The 19,568-nt window shown below is 41.1% G+C and overlaps 1 protein-coding gene across 1 annotated transcript in view; it reads right to left on the minus strand.

The window, feature by feature from the left end:
• Positions 1-19,568, minus strand: part of vwde (von Willebrand factor D and EGF domains) — a 252,680-nt gene that overhangs the window by 181,110 nt on the left and 52,002 nt on the right. The window contains exon 2 of the mRNA XM_078238337.1: positions 210-394. Coding sequence (XP_078094463.1) covers positions 210-394 — 185 coding nt within the window. The remainder of the gene's footprint in view (positions 1-209; positions 395-19,568) is intronic.

Genomic DNA, 19,568 nt, shown 5'->3' on the forward strand with positions numbered 1-19,568 from the left:
TTCTAGTTTACTATGAGCCAGAACTTAGCAAGAATCATTTTAATTTCAGATACTTTTCATCATGTTTTTATAAACTTAGCACTACTGGACTGGAGCTGTTGTGCATTGTATCTTTCCATCCAATGGAACAGTTTTGTTATGTGAAAATTGACACATCTCTGTTGTTCATGGCATGACGTATGATATGATCATTTTGAAACACTGTATACCTCCACACATTTTGTTGGCATTTCTGCTGGTTTATCAAAGATCTGAAAGCGATACCATCCTGGTGTTAAAGAGTGATCACATATTAACTCCTGAATTGCTGACTGTTGCAGTCGGAGTGAATCAAAGTCCACACTTCTGTAGGGGTTCTGAAGGAGCTGGTGGCCACCAGGGTAGCATTCAGGGGCTGTTAGATAACAGAAAAAGAAATAGTCGCGGTTCATTGTAATTATCCAAGTAGTTACTGCGTTTCATATATTCAACAATTAAATTTATCAATGTTATAATTTGCCAATCACATGGGTAAACATATTTATTTGGAAATGTATACACCGGGAAGCACTGTTAGCTGCAATTGATCCCATATTTGGAACAATCGGCTTTAGAGCTCCTGATATCTTAATTCTAACAGTGCATTTCTGTTATAGTTTCTGTTGCTGAACTAAAATGTCTCCATTTGATATTTAATCTTGGAACTGATTTCTCCAATGTAAACTCAAATCAATCGGATTTCAGAAAACAATATCAAACCTCAAACTCAATTTCAAAGCAAAGTATGTTCTGCTCAATAACAGTTGAAGTTCTGTATTTTAAATTTTTGAATGATTGAAAGTAATTAGATACACAGAAGCATAGAAACATTTATTGTGCAAGAGGAAGCCATCCGGCTGATTGTATATGCCAGTCGAAAAAAGCCATCCAGCCTCATTACACTCTCCAGCTTCTAATGCATAGCCCTATAGGCTGTGATACTTCAATGCAAATCCAAGTATTTTAAAAAGCATTGAGGATTTTTCTCTCTATCATCCACTCGGGCAGTGACTTCCAGATCTCCAACATCCTCTGGTAGAAGTTAATCCACAACTCCTCGCTAATCCTTCCAATCCTTCCTTTAAATCTACATATTCTGCTTATTGACCTTTCTCCTAACAAAAATAGGTCCTTCCTATCCAGTCTATTTAGACCACTCACTTTTATACAGTTCAATTAAGGATGAGATTCTCTGGCTGTTAGCTGGCAGCAGGGTTCTCTGGTCCCACCAGCAGCGTACCCCCGCTCATGGGCTTTCCAGTGGTGTGGGCTGGCTTCAATGGGAAATCCCATTGACAGCGGCGAGATCAGAGAATCCCGCTGCCAGCGAATGGCACACCACCTCCCGCCGTGGAGAAACACGTGACTGTCGGGCCAGAGAATCTCACCCTAAATGTCTCTTTAACCTTTACTGTTCCACAGAAACAACCCCAGCTAATCCAATATTTTCTTACAGCTAAAATCCTCCATTCTTGGCAATATCCTCATAAATCTCCTCTGCACTGTCTGTAATACGATTACATTCTTTCTTTAATATCACAACCAGAATTGTATGGAGTACTCGATCTGTGGACTAATTAATGTCTTTTACTAGCATTACCTTCTTGCTCTTGTATCTAATGTCACGGTCAATAAAGTATTCCATATGCCTTTTTAACCATCTTATCTACTCTCCTGTTTAGAAATCTGCTGACATTCCAAGGTCGCTCTGTTCCTCTGCACTCAGCTTTATACAATTTATTGTGTACTCCCTTGTCTTGTTTGCTTTCCCCAAATTACCTCACACTTCTCCAGATTGATTTCTCACCTTGTGCCCAACTGAAAAGTTCACTGATATCTTCCTGTAAGCTACAGCTTACTTCCTCAATATCAAACGTGCAAGCAATTTTTGTGTCATCTGCAAACTTAAGTCTTAAGTTATTGACATATAGCACAAAAAGCAAGGGACAGAGTACTGAGAACAGCCACAGAACCCACTGGAACAGCCTTACAAAGGCATAAACACTTGCCGACCATTTCCTTTTCTTCCTGCCACTGATCTGGATCTAACTTGCCACCTCCCTTCTTATCCTATTAGCTTGTAATTGTCTGACAAGTCTGCCATGGGAAGTGTTGTCAAAAATCTTGTTAAAATCCATGTAGACCACATCAACCCTACTTGTTACCTCCTCAAAAAATTCAATTAAGTTAGTCAGACATGACCTTCCCTTAACAAAACCATGATCATTGTCCTTGATTAATCTATGCCTTTCTAAAATTAAGATTCATAGTGCCTTTCAGAATTTATTTTTAAAATAGTTTGCCCACAACCGAGTTTAGGCCAACTTACCGAATTACTCAGGCAATCCCTTCCTCCAACAGGCAGTCCAACAACCCTTTAATACCTCACTTCTACCCAAAGGGGACTGGAACTTAATGGTCAGAGTCTTCACTATTTCTTCCCTCGTTGCACATAGTGGCTTAGGTTAAATTGAATCCACCTTTGAGATTTATTCACTTTCAAAGATGCTAAACACTGATATTTCCTCTATCCCAACCAATATTTTACACTCCCCATTCTTAACTACAATGTCTGCCTTGCACTTCTCTTTTGTGAGAATTTAAGAACCATGCCCACATCTGTGTCTCCATACACAAGTTAACTTTTTAGTTTTAATTGGCCCGACTGTTTCCTTAGTTATTCTCTTGCTTTTTATGTAAAACAGGACTGTGCCCTGGCACCAATTTTCTTTGGTATATTTTTCTCCATGCTGCTATTGTTAGAAGTGGTTGTAATCTTCTTTTAGTGACTCATATGGGGGGTGTTGACCTGCATGCCAGAGCTGACAGCAAGCTGTTCAGCCAAGACCAAAGTGTGCATTGTCCTAGTTCATGAGTTGCTGTTTGTTGATGACACCACGCTGGCATCCCATACTGAATTTCACTTGCAGCAGTTTGCAGATCAGTTCTCCTGGGCCTGCAAGAAATTTGAATTGATGATCAGTGCCAGGAAGACCAAAGTTATGGCCAGGATGTAGAAATCCACCTTCCATCAACATTGATAACTTGGATCAATAATTACCAGCAACACTATCCCTTGATGCTGAAATCAGTACCAGGATTGTTAATGCCACAACAGTCATGTCAAAGTTGAATAGTCAAGTGCGGGCCAACAAGAAGCTAATCAAAAATACAAAGCTCCATGTATACTAAGCTTGTGTTCTCAGTATGCTCCTTTACAGTAGCAAAGCATGGACAACTTATGCTAGACAAGAGGTTAAAAAGCTTTCCTCTCCAATGTTTCAGGTGAGGCCTTATACATACAAAATACATACAAGTCCCTATCTATGCAAAGCCATGCAATTTCCTGGCAGAGGCAAAGAAAGATAAAACTGCTGGCAATCCAAAGGGGTGAGGGTGGAGGGAATTGGCAGAGGGTTGGGAAAAATCAGTAAATTCTTCTCCAACCACCTTAGATCAAAACTAGTTTGAGAGATCACAGGCTTGGTTGAAAGGAAAGCACAAGGTTTCTCTATCTAAAGCTGCTACAAATTACATACAGAATCCTTTCTTAGCAATACAGTTCAGAAAAGGTTCTCCCAATAGTTTCAAATCAAAGCTCATGTTTCAGATCAAGTTTGTAGGCATTAAAATTCTGTGGACTATGTAGCCTGGAAATTGGCTATTGTCTGAATCTAGTGATGTGGATTCACTTGGCATATTATGACAATGCCAGTGAGCTGCAGGCTTCATTTATGTCCCAGTAGTTTGCTCTTCACGGGGAACAGAAAGATTTATGAATTCAGAGGCCAGCGAATGGGCTCAGGAGTGTTTGCGAAGTGGGGGAAACAGAGCCTACAGTGGCCTGCAGACTTTGTGCGGTAGATAACAAGGTGGCAATAAGCTAAGTAATAAACAGTGTTCCAGTTTCATTATGTGTGCGCAAAATCTCTGGTGAGAAGGACTGATTGACATCAATGAGTATGATGCCAGCAAAATGACCAGTACTGTATCCTAATGATTTATTTGCCACAGGGTATTAATTTTAACTATAATGCCAAGTAAAACTGAATGGAGGGTAAAACAGGCAAACAAATCAGTCTCTTCAGTTGGGCTAGGTTACAATTACCTCCCACTTGGAACTCTTCCGCTATCCATACACGAGGACGGCACTCGGGTCTGGTCCTGGGAAGGGGTTTGGTCAGGGGTGGGACAAACTCCAGGAGATGTCAGGCTGGGTCGGGCCGTGGGAGAGTTTGGTGGGGGGAGTGGCGGGGAGCGGGAAATCCCAGAGGGAGAATCCTTGGGGAGGGGTGAGGTGTGTGGGGGGGGGGGGGGGGGGGGGGTGGAATCCTGTGGGTTGGGTCATCCTGCGTTTTGGGGGGGCGGGTTCGGGGTAGGTGGGGTGCCCTGGGTGGTGATTAAGGGGATTGGGGAAGTCACCTAGGGGTTCAGTTGGAGGATAATGGAAATCCTATGGGGAGGTCAGTGCAAGTCTGTACAATAGTAACACAGAGGTTAGAAGTGGTTGCAATCCTTCTAGCTTTATCTGGGCATCTATTGATGTAACACAGATGGAACCATCCAAAGTTTGCAATTTAAATCACATTTTTGGATGGTTTGCAATGCAGGGCAATTGTCCAAGGGAGGTTTTCCCTTCCCAAACAATTGTTATGTAAACCCTATCTGGGAACTTTGGGGAATGGGGTGGAGGGGAATAGGGGTAGAGTTCCAGGGTCCCTAGCAGATCTTTGAGGTGCTCCCTGTTATAATGTCCTGGAGCTCGGAGGTTACAGCCTGTAATGTTCTAATATTGAATAGTATATCCTTAGGCTCACCATCAGCATTTTGCCATGGGGGATTCACTAATATTGTAATAAAATCATGCACACCACAAATAATGCAAAACTTCATCTTGCATTTTCAGTGCAATACCTGTTGACCTTTATTTCTTCATTGCTTTTGTACAACATTTTTTAAGTTGTGTATTAATACTGTCCTAAGTTATTTATATAACTTTGTTACAGCTGGTTCTTTTGACAGGTTTTATTTACAGAAACCCTCTTAAGGGTTTGTCGGTTATTTGCTGAACCAATACAATACAGCTCACATAAGATTCAATTTAAAATAAGCAGTGCTTATATCGCAATATATGGTTTTAAAATAAAATTCAATCACTGTGGATAATCTGATTATCTGTTTGGCTGTCAATTATACTTAGAGGCACATAAAAGTCTTTTAAGCTAATAATGAACATGTAACTCTCATGGAACATGATAATGGAAATAATATGTACATTCTAGTTTCACTACATTTTCCAAGATACTGTTTGGAATAGAATTCCATTTCTTTGACAATTAATTCGTATTACAGCATGGTAAATATGCGCAAACTATCAGGCACGCCGGTTTATAATGGTACCAGTTCAAAAGTAATCTATGTGAATTATGGAGCAGCTCATGAGATCTGACATGAGGGTTTTTAATATTTAATGTGAGATGAAAGAAACTAATGGAAGTAGGCTACAAAGGCTGCTGCAATTCCATTAACACACTGCAGTGCAAACAGGTAATATGAAAACTTATTCACAAAATTAGTAAAGATCAAAAAATAGTATTTTACTATAAGCATTTCTGGACTTATTTTTAATCTCAAATGGGTTTTTATATTGATTTCTTCAAGCAATCCAAGAAATAATGAATTATTGCGTATAAAAACGTATAATGTAAAGAGATAATTTGAAAATCCTTGGAAAGGAATGCTTGGTGTAGGAAATCTTCAAGATTCCTCTTAAACCTTTTATGGAGGAATTATTCAATGTAGAAACAGATGGAAACGAAAAAGTTTTCTGTGAACAGCATTACAATATTTGCTATATGCAAAGTAAAACCACCCACGCACAGTTTTGTATAACTATCCTGGCTTACTAATTCAACAGACAGAGAATAAAGCCTCTTGACCTCTAAGAAACGTTTGTGCTCAAAACATGTAGAATGAAAACCTTAGAGCCAAGGTTAAGGTGACTGTGAAACATCTATTTCAACAATTTTACATCTGCAAGGAAGAGTCATCAGATATGCAACTCGCATCTAAAAGTTTAATTACAAAAAATAGCCTGAAAGGACTACACCTGCTGGGTGAATGTCCACTCTCACATATCGCTCATTGGATAATACACAGGATCACATTCTGGATGGAAGAGTACATCAGGAACTAAATGTTGCCACAAATCTCATAATCCTTCTCTGCTGTGTGATGAGAATAATGAATGGCTAATGGTGAACTTTCTGGCTTATAGGTCTTTGTTTTAGAAATAGCTGCTGAAGACACTATCATGGCTCAAAGACTGTGTTCATAGTGCGCAGTTTCGACCACCTTCTCTATTGTGTTTCCAATGCACTTCAATTTTTCTTCCATTTCTTTTGTTACAATTGGACACACTTACCCAACCTCCTCACTACTCCCCTTTCATCTCCAACTCTCCGCCTTCCCAATTGGTACACAAAAGAATCCTTGCTTGTGGAGAGCATTTTTTTCATGACGGATTCTACCCTGGGAATACTAAAAGCTGAAAGGTTTGGATTTCCAGTTGCCCTCCTTAACAAGCAGCAAGGACATCCATCAGAGATACCACTACAACAGTGGTAAGTAGCTGCTATGCAAAGCACACAATTGTGTTTTAGAGGTTTTGAGTTCTTCTGCAACTGCCCCCAAATCTAGCAGGATGCTCTAGACAGACTCAAATACCAATGGGTAAGGCTAATACTCTTTTATATGTCGGTCCAATGACATCCAATTCTTAGAGTGCTGCAAGTAAGGAAAGACATCTGTTTCTATTACCCCCCCCTGCCGCCTCCCCCAAGTTACTGTTCACACATTCTTAGTGCTTCATCTGTGCTCCCTTTTCAAACTGCCTATCCAAATCTCCAGAGATACATGTACAGGTACTCGCAAGAAGTGGAATACGAATGAGTGCTGCAAGATTCTGGCTTCCTCGAGGTGTTAGGAGTTGCAGCCAGCTCTTCAGAGACTCCTATACAAACAAGGAAAAAACATACATTAAAATACTGGCTTCATGACACCTTTCAAATCATGAGCATCATAATATTTAATTGTGTGCTCTGGTTTTCTGCTCGAGTGGATACTATTTGTGTGAGAAAACGGAAGTACTTTTGTCCATGGTGGATTACTTATTGGGTTTTTGTTTGCTAGAGAGACTATAAATAGGGTTAAATTAGGTTACTGTTAGTTCTTTGGCAGACTAATTCAATACACATTTCAGACTAGATGATGCACATGCTTTGGGACAAGGTAGGTAGGCAGGCTGCTGTCATTGTTCTGGGATGGGATTTCACAGATCATTTGAAGGAATTCCTGGCCAAATCCTTCCACCCAATGATGGGAGTAGCCAGTTTGGAGCAACAGTAACAAGAACTCATATTTATGTTGCTTCTTCAATGTATTAAAACATCCTAAGACAATTCAATGGAACATTGGAAAAAACATAACACCAACTTAATATCTCCTACTTAAGAAGATATTAGTTCAGATGATCAGAAGCTTGGTCAAAAAGATATCTTTTAAGGAGTGGCTTAGAAAGGATTTTACCTCATTGTCTTATTTGATTTGAAGATTCAATTTGGATAGCTGTTACTCTTCCTAATAGTATCATGATTATTCAGTGAATAGTAGGACACTAGCAAGTTCTGTGGAACAAAAGGGCCTTGGCATGTTTGCCCACGTATCTCTAAAGGCGGAAGGGCATGTTAGTAGGGTGGCGAAAAAGGCATATGGGAGGGATGTGATTGCACTGGAGGGGCTACAGAGGAAATTCACCAGGATGCTGCTTGGGGTGGAACATTTAAGCTATGAAGAGGTTGGATAGATTTGGGTTGTTTTCATTGGAGCAGAGAAGACTGAGGTGCGACCTGATCAAGCGGTACAAGATTATGAGGGACATGGATAGAGTGGATAAGGAGCAGCTGTGCCCCTTAGTTGAAGAGTCAGTCACGAGGGGACACAAGTTCAAGATGAGGGGCAGGAGGTTTGGGGGGGATGGGAGGAAAAACTACCCAGAGGGTGGTGACAGTCTGGAATGCGCTGCCTGGGAGGGTGGCAGAGACGGGTTGCCTCAAGTCCTTTAAAAAGCATGTGGCATGTCATAACATTGAGGGCTATGGACCAAGTGCTAACAGATGGGATTAGGTGTGAGTTCAGGTGTTTCTAATGTGTCAGTGCGGACTCGATGGGCCTCTCCTATGCTGTATGATCCTATGAACAGTAGGAGCAGTTTACCGATTGCTTAATTCAACACAAGGAAGTGATATTACATTGCAGAATTTATTTGAGTGATCAGAAAACAGATTTTGCAATAGTTGTGGGTGATTTTAATCTACCTGCTATTGACTGGGACGCCTTTCAGTGGAGATCACAATGATGATGATCTTATGGATGCAATTCTTGATGGTGGATTTACACAGCATGTCAATCAAACAACTCGGAGATGCTGCATTAGATTTGTGTTTCATTTTTGACCTGGCTCTTCTTGTTCCGATTGAAATCCTTGAACCGTTTGGAGACTCAAATCACAACATCGTACTGACTGACCTTAACTTGGAGTTAAGGCAAAAAAGTGTTACATTTTCAAAATTTACCATGTGAATGGTGATTGGGATTATTTTCAGGAACCTTTGCAAGAGAAAGATCAGACTGCAGTTCTCTTGTGCGATGCAATTTATTCTATCTGGACACAATATTCTTCAGTGATTCGTGTGGCTCTTAGAAAAAATGTTCCAACATAAAAAATGGCGTTACAAATTAAAATACCCTGGGAAACAGAGCAAGTATGAGAAGCAAAGAAACAGCAGCAGTTAGCCAAGTTGTAATAGATCTGTAACAATCTCAAATCTGTAGTGTGACAAACGGTGCTGAAGTTTGAACATACGGTTGCAGAAAGTGGGGACAGTAAACCATTCTGGAACTATGTGAAGGCCAAACACAAAATTAAAAACCTTCCTGTCCCACTATTTAATCCAGTAATTGGGGGAGTCACTGATACTCCCCAACAATGTGCTGAGGTAATTAGTGATTTTTATTCAACAGTCTGCACGGTTGAAAATTTAGATCAAGTCTCAATTGCCCCTCAATTTACAGTTGACCGATTGGAAATGATAAACTTTACTCCAAATGGGCTTTAGTGAAGGCTATTCAGATGCAAGAATTTTGCCTCTCATGGACAAGATAAGATATCTTATGTTCTGAAGAGGGGGACTTGTATCATTGCACCTGCTTTGTCTGCTCTTTTGATGCTGTTTGAAAGTTGGAGAAACACAAAGAATGAAAAACTACTCTTGCTGTATCTATTTTTTAAAAAAGGGAGCAGAAAGGATGCTGAGAATTATTGGTTGGTTAATTTGACTTGCCACATTGGAAAATCTTGTGTTGTACAGACCAGCTGGACCATTTTGGAAGGAGCATGATTTTATTGGGGGCAACCAGTTTGGTTTCATCCCTTAGAAGGTAAGTTAGTCTGGGGTCTTCCTGATCTTTTGGGAGCATCATAATTCACTAGCAGGTGTTCCAGCAGTCGGAGTAACTTTGGTTTGAACCTGAATGGGTTGACTCTCTACTTGCAAAGGTACGTCAGTGCAGGTAACTTCTCTAGTTCCCACTGGAACATTACTTGGCTCTTCCTCAGGAAACCTTGCTGCTGCATTACCTTCATCTGGAGCAATAACACAAACAGGCATACTAGGGGTGGCTGCCCCACTGGTTGTGTGTGTGACTCTCTCCATCTCAAATGGTCAAGGTGTTTCTTTATCTTTTTTCCTTGGACAACTATTTCATACGACACTGGGCCTATTCTGGTCATGACCATTCCAGGGACCCAATTTGGACCAGCACCATAATTTGTTATCGACGTCAAATGCCCTTCCCGGTTTCTGTTGAGTCGGCATGCTCCTTCTGAGCATTCTGTTTTGCCTCCACCGCCCCACCAAATTCTGAAATATGAGATCCAACCTTGTTCTAATACGTCTGCTCATTAGTAACTCACCTGATGAAGGAGCCTGAGATTCTGAAACCTAGTGCTGCCAAATAAACCTGTCGGACTTTAACCTGGTGTTGTGAGACTTCTTACTGTGCTTATCCCAGTCCAACGCCGGCATCTCCATATCATTAGTAACTAGCAGCTGTAACATCTGTGGAGACATGGGGTGTTGTTCTCTAGGCAATCAGGAGACAGTTTGGTTTGTAGAGAGACTGATGACTGTTTCTTCATGGCAGTTTTGAATATTTGGACAGATCTCTCAGCCAGTCCATTTGAAGCTGGGTGGTAGGGTGCAGTTTGAATATGTTGAACACCGTTGGCTCTCATGAAATGCTAGAATTCTTCACTAGCGAAAATAGTCCTATTATCAAATACCAGAACCTCGGGCAAACCCGTGGGTGTCGAACGTCTATCGCAATTTCTCGACCATTGCTGATGAGGTCATGGACTTCATTTTGTGTGTGTCCAACCATTTGGAGGACACATCTATTATAAGCAGAAACAAGGTCCCCAAAATTGACCTGGCCACTCCCAAGGGTACATTAAGACCGCAGACATCAATTTTGCTACATTTGACATTGGTCACATTGTTTAACCAGATTTTCAACGTTGGTATCTATCCTGGTAACCACACAACTACGTGCAAGCATCTTCATCTTTCTCACACAAAAGTCTACGGTCACGTACTAACCGACTCAAAAACATCTTCTTCCCTGCTGCCATCAGACTTTTGAATGGATCTACTGTGTATTGAATTGATATTTCTCTACACCCTAGCAATGACTATGACACCACATTCTGCACCCTTTCCTTCTCTATGTACGGTATGCTCTGTCTGTATAGCATGCAAGAAACAATACTTTTCACTGTGTACTATTACATGTGACAATAGTAAATCAAATCAAAATCACTCCAGGATGGGCACAATGTAACTCCTGTAACAATAACCTTCAAGCAGGAGTGGGAACCACTATCCTTGGCCCCATAATAATATGCTGTCCTCACAACTTAATTTGTCTTTCCTATCTGAAAGGGCCTTAATTGCTCAGACCTGTCATAATGCCAGCAGTGGAGGACCATATGTCTAACTCAAGATAATAAAATTGGATCTTTCTGAGTCCAAAATTTGACCTGTCACTCTGGGCAATGTATCAAGACAGTTTAAAGAAAGAACAAGTTCCTGTAGTACCAATGAGGTGGTATACTTTTGGACAGGGGAAGGCTGTTCAAAACTTCCACATTTGAAATGTGTGTGCTTGGCCTATATTGACAATTATATTCGTAGACTGCTAGCAATAGAGCCAGAGTTGGATCCTTGCTGAAGCTATAGGAGGAATGGCTTTATCTTCCTTAACTAGGCACAATAGGGGTTTGTGGTCGGTGACTATTACAAAATGCTGTCCATAAATGTACTGATGGAATATCTTCACTCTGAAGATGAAAGCTAGTCTCTCTTTTTCAATTTGAGAGTAAACTTTTTGCAGCATCGGTCAGAGTCTTCGAGACATGGGCCTTTCGATTTGGCTTCCCACCAAACTTGGTAGACCTCACCTGCTTGCACGCTCTGTGCTCCATCATCCCCCTTTTGGCACTTTCTATAGAAAGGCGATGGGCCTTTCTCTGCACCATCTTCCATCTTACGCGATAAAACCGCTTTGATTCCGTAAAGAGACATGTCGCAGGTAATAATTAACTCTTTTGAAGGGTCAAAATGAACTAAGAGACTGGATGGCTGTGATGCCAGTTTAACCTGTTCAAAGGCCTCTTTCTGATGCTCTTTCCAATGCAACTTCTGGTACTTCTCGAGCAGTGTGTGAAGGGATGCCAACATTGTAGCAAGATTAGGAATAAATCGCCCAAAATACTTCACCATGCCTAAAAATGATTTTAATTCCGATACATTTCTGGGGACCGGTGCTTAATTGCTTTTAACTTTTCTTCCATCGGGTGCTGCCCAAATGCAGCTACTCTGAAACCTAAGCACATTACTTCATGAGCCTGGAATGTACATTTCTCCCTTATCAGCCTCAATCCGGCCCTTTTAAATATCTCTTTAAAACTTCTTCAAAATTTGCCAGGTTTGGATGTTCCTGCAATCAATATATTATCTAGATAGGCAACCACCTTCAGAAGGTCCTATAGTGAGCTATGCATCGTGCGCTGGAAAATTGTACACGCCAATGAGACTCCAAAGAGTAGCAGAGTATACTGGTATAAGCATTTGTTGGTATTTATTGTAACAAATTCACTAGATGCCTTGTCTAACTCTAACTGTTGATAGGCAAGGCTCATATCAAATTTAGTACAAGTTAATCCTCCTGCTAATTTGCGTATAAATCTTCAATTTTTGGTATTGATGGTTAATTTGTAATTCCCGCATATCCTAATCGTTCTATCTGGTTTAACCACTGGTATGATGGGAGCTGCCACTCTGAAAACAGTACAGGCTTGATGAAGCCGAGTTCTTCCAGCTCAAGTTCAGACTTAATATTCTCATGTAAGGTTATAGGGTACAGGTCTGCCTCTGTAAAACTTTAGCCTGGCCTCGGGGTTCACGTAAAGTTTTGCTTTTAGGCCCTGCATCTTACCTCACTCATCTTAGAACACCTCCTGGTATATTTTTAAGACATCATGGTAGTTTCCATAATTGATTTTGAAGATTTCTAGCTAATCGAATCTAGTTTGGCGACGCCAATCTCAGCCCATCAAACTTGGCCCTTGGCCCCATATTATCAGGGCCAGTTGAGCTGATTGATGCCAGTAGCTTATGGGCATTGTTGTTGTTCCTAGGATCCTTAAGGCTTCCCCAATATATGTTGCTAGGCTGGCCAAAACCCCTCTTTGGAAATAACAATACGTTTATTCTCCTACACCTATGTCCACCTCCATTCTGAGTGGCTGACCATTTACCATCAACACAATTTTAATTGGGGCCATCTTGCCCGCAGTAGATTTCAGAATAGTTTTCAGGGTTATTCTCAACACTGTGTACTGAAGGGGGAATGTTTTATTTTTGCTGGCCCATAGTAGTCTCTGCTTAGTCTTGCATTCGCTCATAATGCAGGCATAATATGTAGCTTCTCTGAATTTACATCTCTCATGGGGGTGATCTCCTGCACAACGCTAGTACTCTTCATAGCTCCTGGTCTGTGGACGAAACTCCCGATACTTCTGCACTCTCTTTTGGTCCAAACCTCTTTGCTCATTATTTTCTGCGCCCTCCTCCCTCCACCACCAGTGGCTTCCCACCAAACTTAGTAGACCTCACCTGCTTGCACGCTCTGTGCTCCATCATCCCCCTTTTGGCACTTTCTATAGCCTTGATGACCTCCAATGCTTTCTTTAAAGTAATCTCTGTCTCTGCTAATAATTTATTTTGTATAGTCATGTTGTTAACACCACAGACTAGCCTGTCTCTCAACATGTTGTTGAATGCAAACCCAAACTTGCACTCTTCAACCATTTGTCTTAGGCATGCCACAAATGCCGCTATCACTCCCCTGGGGTGCTTGTCATCGAATTAAATTGTATCGCTGCATGATCACCGAGGGCTTTAAGTGATAACATCGTAATTCCACAAGCTCCTTGAAAGTTTTGGCGTCGGGGGCATCTGGAGAAGTCAGATTCCTTGTTGGGCTGTATGAAGGAGCCCCACAGGCTGTTAATAAGATTCTCTTTACCCCTGTTTCACTGGCCTTTAAAAAATAGCTCAGGTGTTTGCCATATTGCATCCACTGCTCTATGTTAGGATCGAATGGGTCTAGTTTCTCAAAAGGGGGCATTTTGACACTCTCAGACTGCTGAATGAGTTTTTTTCAAAAAGGGTTTCACATGATTCCTACAGAAGTAGGAAAGCACTACAATTCATCCTCACTGCCAAATGTAGTATCTTGTAATGAGAGGTGACCAGTAGATTAACAAATGAATGGTTTATTAAGGTAAGTAACTATGTACAGAGCGATGTAAAGGCTACCATACTCCAGGACTCCCGACTTCTAACTGCAAGGAAAACCAGCACTCAGTTCCAGGATTCACGTATTCCTACCTGATTGGCCAAATGGGTCACATGACCCATCCAAAGCTTGCCCCTTAAAAGGGCATGCTACCACAGGCCCCTTTTATTTGTGGCTTATATTAATGACGAGATTCAGCATACTACAGTTTAAAAATATGCAGATGACATTAAAATTTATTTGGCAGTTACGAAAATTAATGTAGGGCTTGCAAACGCATTTCTCCAGAGTGAACTCTCTACTATGGTGCAGTGGTCCAAGCAGTAGCAAATTACCATTAATATGGCAAAGTGTTCAATTCTCCATTTCAGCCATAATAATCCTAATTCACAGTACCATATCAATGGCCAGCCTTTAGTACATTCAACTATTGAAAAGAATTTCAGTGTGACTATTACAAGTAATTTGAAGTTTATGAATCATGTGGTTCAGACAGTACAGCAGGCAGAAAATGTTTTACGAATGCTGAATGCATCCTTTGAGTCAGGATGTCAGCATTTATCTTAAACTTTATAAGCAGCTGATACGCCCAGAGTTTGGAATTCACAATTTCAGTGAAATACAGCTTATATAGAGAGTGTAAAGATGTGCTACCAAAAAACGGAAGGCATGAGGGGAATACCTTATGAAGAGCATTTAAGAATTCTTGGATTACAATCTTTAAAGACGACTGATTTTTGATTTAGTTAGCTTATAAATTGACACATGACCTTACGACCCCGAAGCCTGAAAAGTTCTTTATTTGCAATTACAGTATTTTGCTTGGTCATCAGTATAAACTACAGAAATGTGGTTCATGTCTTGATATTTGCATTTTTTTCACATAGAGTTGTTGATACTTGGAATGCTTTGCCTGATTTTGTTGTCAATGCTGTAAGTGGAGTGATTTTAAGAAGACCTGTCAAAAACAGTGTGATTTCTATGCATGTATTGTCTGATGGTGTTATTGTTCCTTTTGTTTTTAATACCATTCCCACGTGCTTTGCGCTGTGCGGCAATAAAGATGAATTAAAAAGTAAAGTTTAAAGGTGTATGGAGGGTATTCCAGAGCTTGAGGCCTCGGCAACTGAAAGAACCACCAATTGTGAAGCAATTAAAATTGGAGATACTAAAAAAGGCCAAAATTAGAAGAGTTTGGATTCTCAGGGAGTTGTGGGGTTGGGGGAGATGACAGAGCTGGCGTGGGGTGAGGCCATGGAAGAATTTGAAAACAAGGGTGAGAATGTAGGTCAACCAATACAGGGGCGATAGGGAAACAAGATTTGGTGTGTGTTAAGGCATAGACAACAGAGTTTTGGATGACCTCAAGTTTACAGGTGCTCTGCCAGGAATGCATATGTATAGTTAAATCTAGAGGTAACAAAGGCACGAATGAGGGTTTCAGCGACAAATGAGCTAACAAGGGTGAAGTCAGGCAATGTTATAGAGGTGCAAATGGGCAGTGTTAGTGAGAGCACGGGCATGAAGTCAGAAGTTCACTCAGAGTTTGGAGCGGCTCAGCTGGTCAATTGCGAACTCAACTGAACCAATGGAGGACGTTGGTGTGGTCAACCCATCCCGAGGGCTGCAGACCGGTTGGGAAAGATAAGGAGGGAAAATTCACCATTTACATAGGATATAATTTGATAAGAGCTGTTTCATGCTGTAGCTGGGACAGAAACCTGTTTGGAGAGTTTCAAACAGAGTTTGAGGAAAGATAGGAACAGATTTGGGAGCAACAACACATTCAAAAACTTTTCTGAGGACGGGAGGTTGGAAATGGACAGTAGTTTGCAAGGACAGTGGATTTGAGGGTTTTTTTAAAAATGAGTTGAGGGATGGTGACAGCAGATTTAAAGCAGAGCGGGATAACACCTGAAAGGATGCAGGAGGTGGGGGCCTTGTGATATTATCGCTAGACAATTAATCCAGAAATTTAGCTGATGTTCTGGGGACCCGGGTTCGAATCCTGCCATGGCAGATGGTGGAATTTGAATTCAATAAAAAAGAAACCTGACCATGAAACAATTGTTGATTGTCGGGAAAACCCGTCTGGTTCACTAATGTCCTTTAAGGAAGGAAATCTGCCGTTCTTACCCGGTCTGGCCTACATGTGACTCCAGAGCTACAGCAATGTGGTTGATTCTCAACTGTCCTCCAAGGGCAACTAGGGATGGGCAATAAATGCTGGCCAGCCAGCAATGCTCATGTTTCACGAATGAATAAGAAAAACAGCTACAATGTCAGCTAATTTGGGGACTAAGGAGGCAAGTTGGGTGATGGCAGTTTATTGTGAGTTGGGTAGAGGAAACAGGAGATGGGTCTCATGGACAAGATGAGCTCAGAGAGGGCCTGAGGTGTGATAGGAGAGAAACTGGAGAAAGATGCAAGTTCAGAAAGGAACATGGTAGAGGCAGCTAGTCGGATGATCTCAATCTTAGTTTCATTGGGTCCTAAGGCATCAAAGGTGGAGGTCACAAGTAAATCAATAGCTACAGAAGACAACAAAAGTGATGCTTGTCAGAGGATACAATAGTAAGAAATAATCACAATTTAAGAACCTGTAGTTAACCAGTTAATTTAATGTTGAGAATTAGTATCATGGAAATAAATGCTTTGATTACTAGGACAACCAAAAAGTTTGCATTTATTGTAATTCTACAGTCCATTTACGCGTTTGTATCTTCAATACATTTGTATAGTGATTTACTGCCTGAACAATAATCTAATAAGTTCTGAGCACCTAAGACAAGAAGATTATGCACTAGTATATGTTCCATTCATAACAACATGATTCTCCGGTTTAAATCTGGATATTACCGTTATCTGGATATATATCTTCACCTGACGAAGGGGCAGCGCTCCGAAAGCTAGTGGCATTTGCTACCAAATAAACCTGTTGGACTTTAACCTGGTGTTGTTAGACTTCTTACTGTGTTTACCTGGATATTAGGCAGGAATCCCATGGGATGGGTATCATGCCAATCACGCCATTACCTGTTTCCATGAAGCAGATTCCAGGTAATGCAATTTTTCTTTGCTTTCCACCAACCTGCTGTCCAAAACAATTGAGGGATTTATACAAAGATTGGGAGCTGAAACACTTTTCTGTCGCAAAGTCTGTTTATCCTCCAGAAACTGGCCCAATGAGACCCTCATCCAGAGTTTGAGATCTGGGAAGAAAAGTCTGGAGCCTGTTTTTACGTACGTTCTCATCCTCCTGTTGTGTGCTGCATTGTCCTGAAAAGTATTTTTAAGATTCAGGGAGTTTGAAGAGAAGTAGAGTGACACCCAACTGCATGTGGTGTAGCTCAGTACAAAGCGAATTGAATGTGCAACATGTAGTTAGATTTTGCTGAAAACATGCTATATCTGATGTAGAAATGTTGAAATACTGAGGTGGATTTGCGCCATGACAGAAAGCCTCTCCATCATGGTGAAAATCCTGGAAATGGCGTGAAATGGATTTAAATGGCCAGCTTCTTCTGCCAACTTCCCATCTGTGAAGCATATCCCGACTCCTGGCCCACCACCGAACATGTTTCCTTTGTGCAACCATTTAAATCATCAGGGGAGGTGATGGCCTAATGGTATTATCACTAGACTATTAATCCAGAAATTCAGCTAATATCCTGGGGACCCGGGTTTGAATTCCACTAGGGCAGATGGTGGAATTTGAATTCAATAAAAAAAATCCAGAATTAAGAATCGACTGATGACCATGAAACCATTGTCGATTGTTGTAAAAACCCATCTGGTTCACGAATGTCCTTTAGGGAAGGAAATCTACCATCCTTACCTGGTCTGGCCCATGAGACTCCAGAGCCACAGCAATGTAGTTGACTCTCAACTGCCCTCCAAGGGCAACTAGGGATGGGCAATAAATGCTGGCCCTGCCAGCAATGCCCATGTCCCACAAATGAATGAAAAAACCAGGTGCCTCCACTGAAGTGGGATTTTGGTCAGCTAGTAGTGCAAAATCTGCAGTGTATAGGTTAGACCAAATAACAGAATGCCTGAATTTGGAGGATTTGTTTGGATAGTCAGGGTACCTCTTTGGTGCAGTAAGGTACCCCTTTGTATCTGGTACCAGTGCACATTTGGGAGAGGTAAGGCACCCCTTGGAATTGTTAAAAGTAAACATAATCGTATGTAAAAAGTGCATAAACTCATTGGAGCTGTCAAGCTGTCAAAAAAATGGTCAAAACAGTTAAGTGAGATGGCATGAGGGGTAAGGGCAAAGGGTAGTGGATTGGGGCATGGATTGGCATGAATTGACACCAAGTAAGCATAGGGGCTATAAAGGGCTATGGCAATGCAGGGGACATAGAGATTTGAGAGGCCATGGGGGTGAGTGGAGAGAATGGGTTGACATAAGGGGTGTGAGGGTTCATGGATAATTAGAGAGCATAAGGTTGCAAAGGTTGACATGGATACGGCACGAGGATTATCAGTTGCACATTAAAGGAGTAAATAATATAACATGGTGGCAAATTTGAGGATCTGCATTCCATCTGTTGGCAAAATAATTTGAATTCAGCACTATATGTGATCTCTTATAATTCATGCTGTGCTGCACTGTCTGCTTCAATGTGCCTACAGCTTCAGTCTACCAGTGCATTGTGATGGCCCATTAACTGAGGAACAGGCAATTGATCTGTCGGGAGAAATGAGATGTTCTTGAGCTATTGAGAATATTTGTCAATCTGTGGATTTCTGTTTGATCAATTTCATCCTCAAGGCTCATGAATAATACCTTTTTTCAAATTAACCTTTATATTTTAGTACGCAAGATCTTAAGGTACACTACACTGCGGTAACATGAGATTTCTGTATCCACAATGAAGTTCCAAATGTACAATAAAGTTTGAATTGAATTAAATTGAATGAGTGGGTACTCAGGTGCCAATTTTTTGATGCGTCAACTTCTTTAAAAAAAGCTAGCTTCTTCACAGGTTTTCCTTGTACAGTTTTTCCACAGTCTTGTCCTTTTTTGTTAGGCTTTCTTTTTCACAGGCCACAGTATATTTTTACAAGCTCCTCTATTTTTCTACCTCTTTTGTTGTAGTGATTCCCATTCCAAAGCTTTGATCAAGGATGCGACACAGATGTATGTCCCACACAGATTGATGCAGAATTGGATTGCTTCAATCTTATTTACATCTCTCTCCATATAAGATTCCCACACACAACTTGAATAGACCATGACAAAGGCAAAATACTGCGGATGCTGGAATCTGAAACAAAAACAGAAAGTGCTGGAAAAATTTAGCAGGTCTGACACCATCTATGGAGAGAGAATAGAGCCAACAAGTCTGAATGACCCTTCGTCAGAGAAGGGTCTGACGAAGCTCTGTCAAAGAGTCATTCTGACTCGAAACGTTGGCTCTATTCTCTCTCCACAGATGGTGTCAGACCTGCTGACTGTTTCCAGCATTTTCTGGTTTTGTGGTTGAATAGGCTATGATTGGAAGAACAAATGTTTGGTGAGCTATAACTGTGATATTTTTGTTGCAAAACTATGGTAACTG

Source organism: Mustelus asterias, chromosome 2 (genome assembly GCF_964213995.1).
Source record: "Mustelus asterias chromosome 2, sMusAst1.hap1.1, whole genome shotgun sequence".
NCBI lineage: Eukaryota > Metazoa > Chordata > Chondrichthyes > Carcharhiniformes > Triakidae > Mustelus > Mustelus asterias.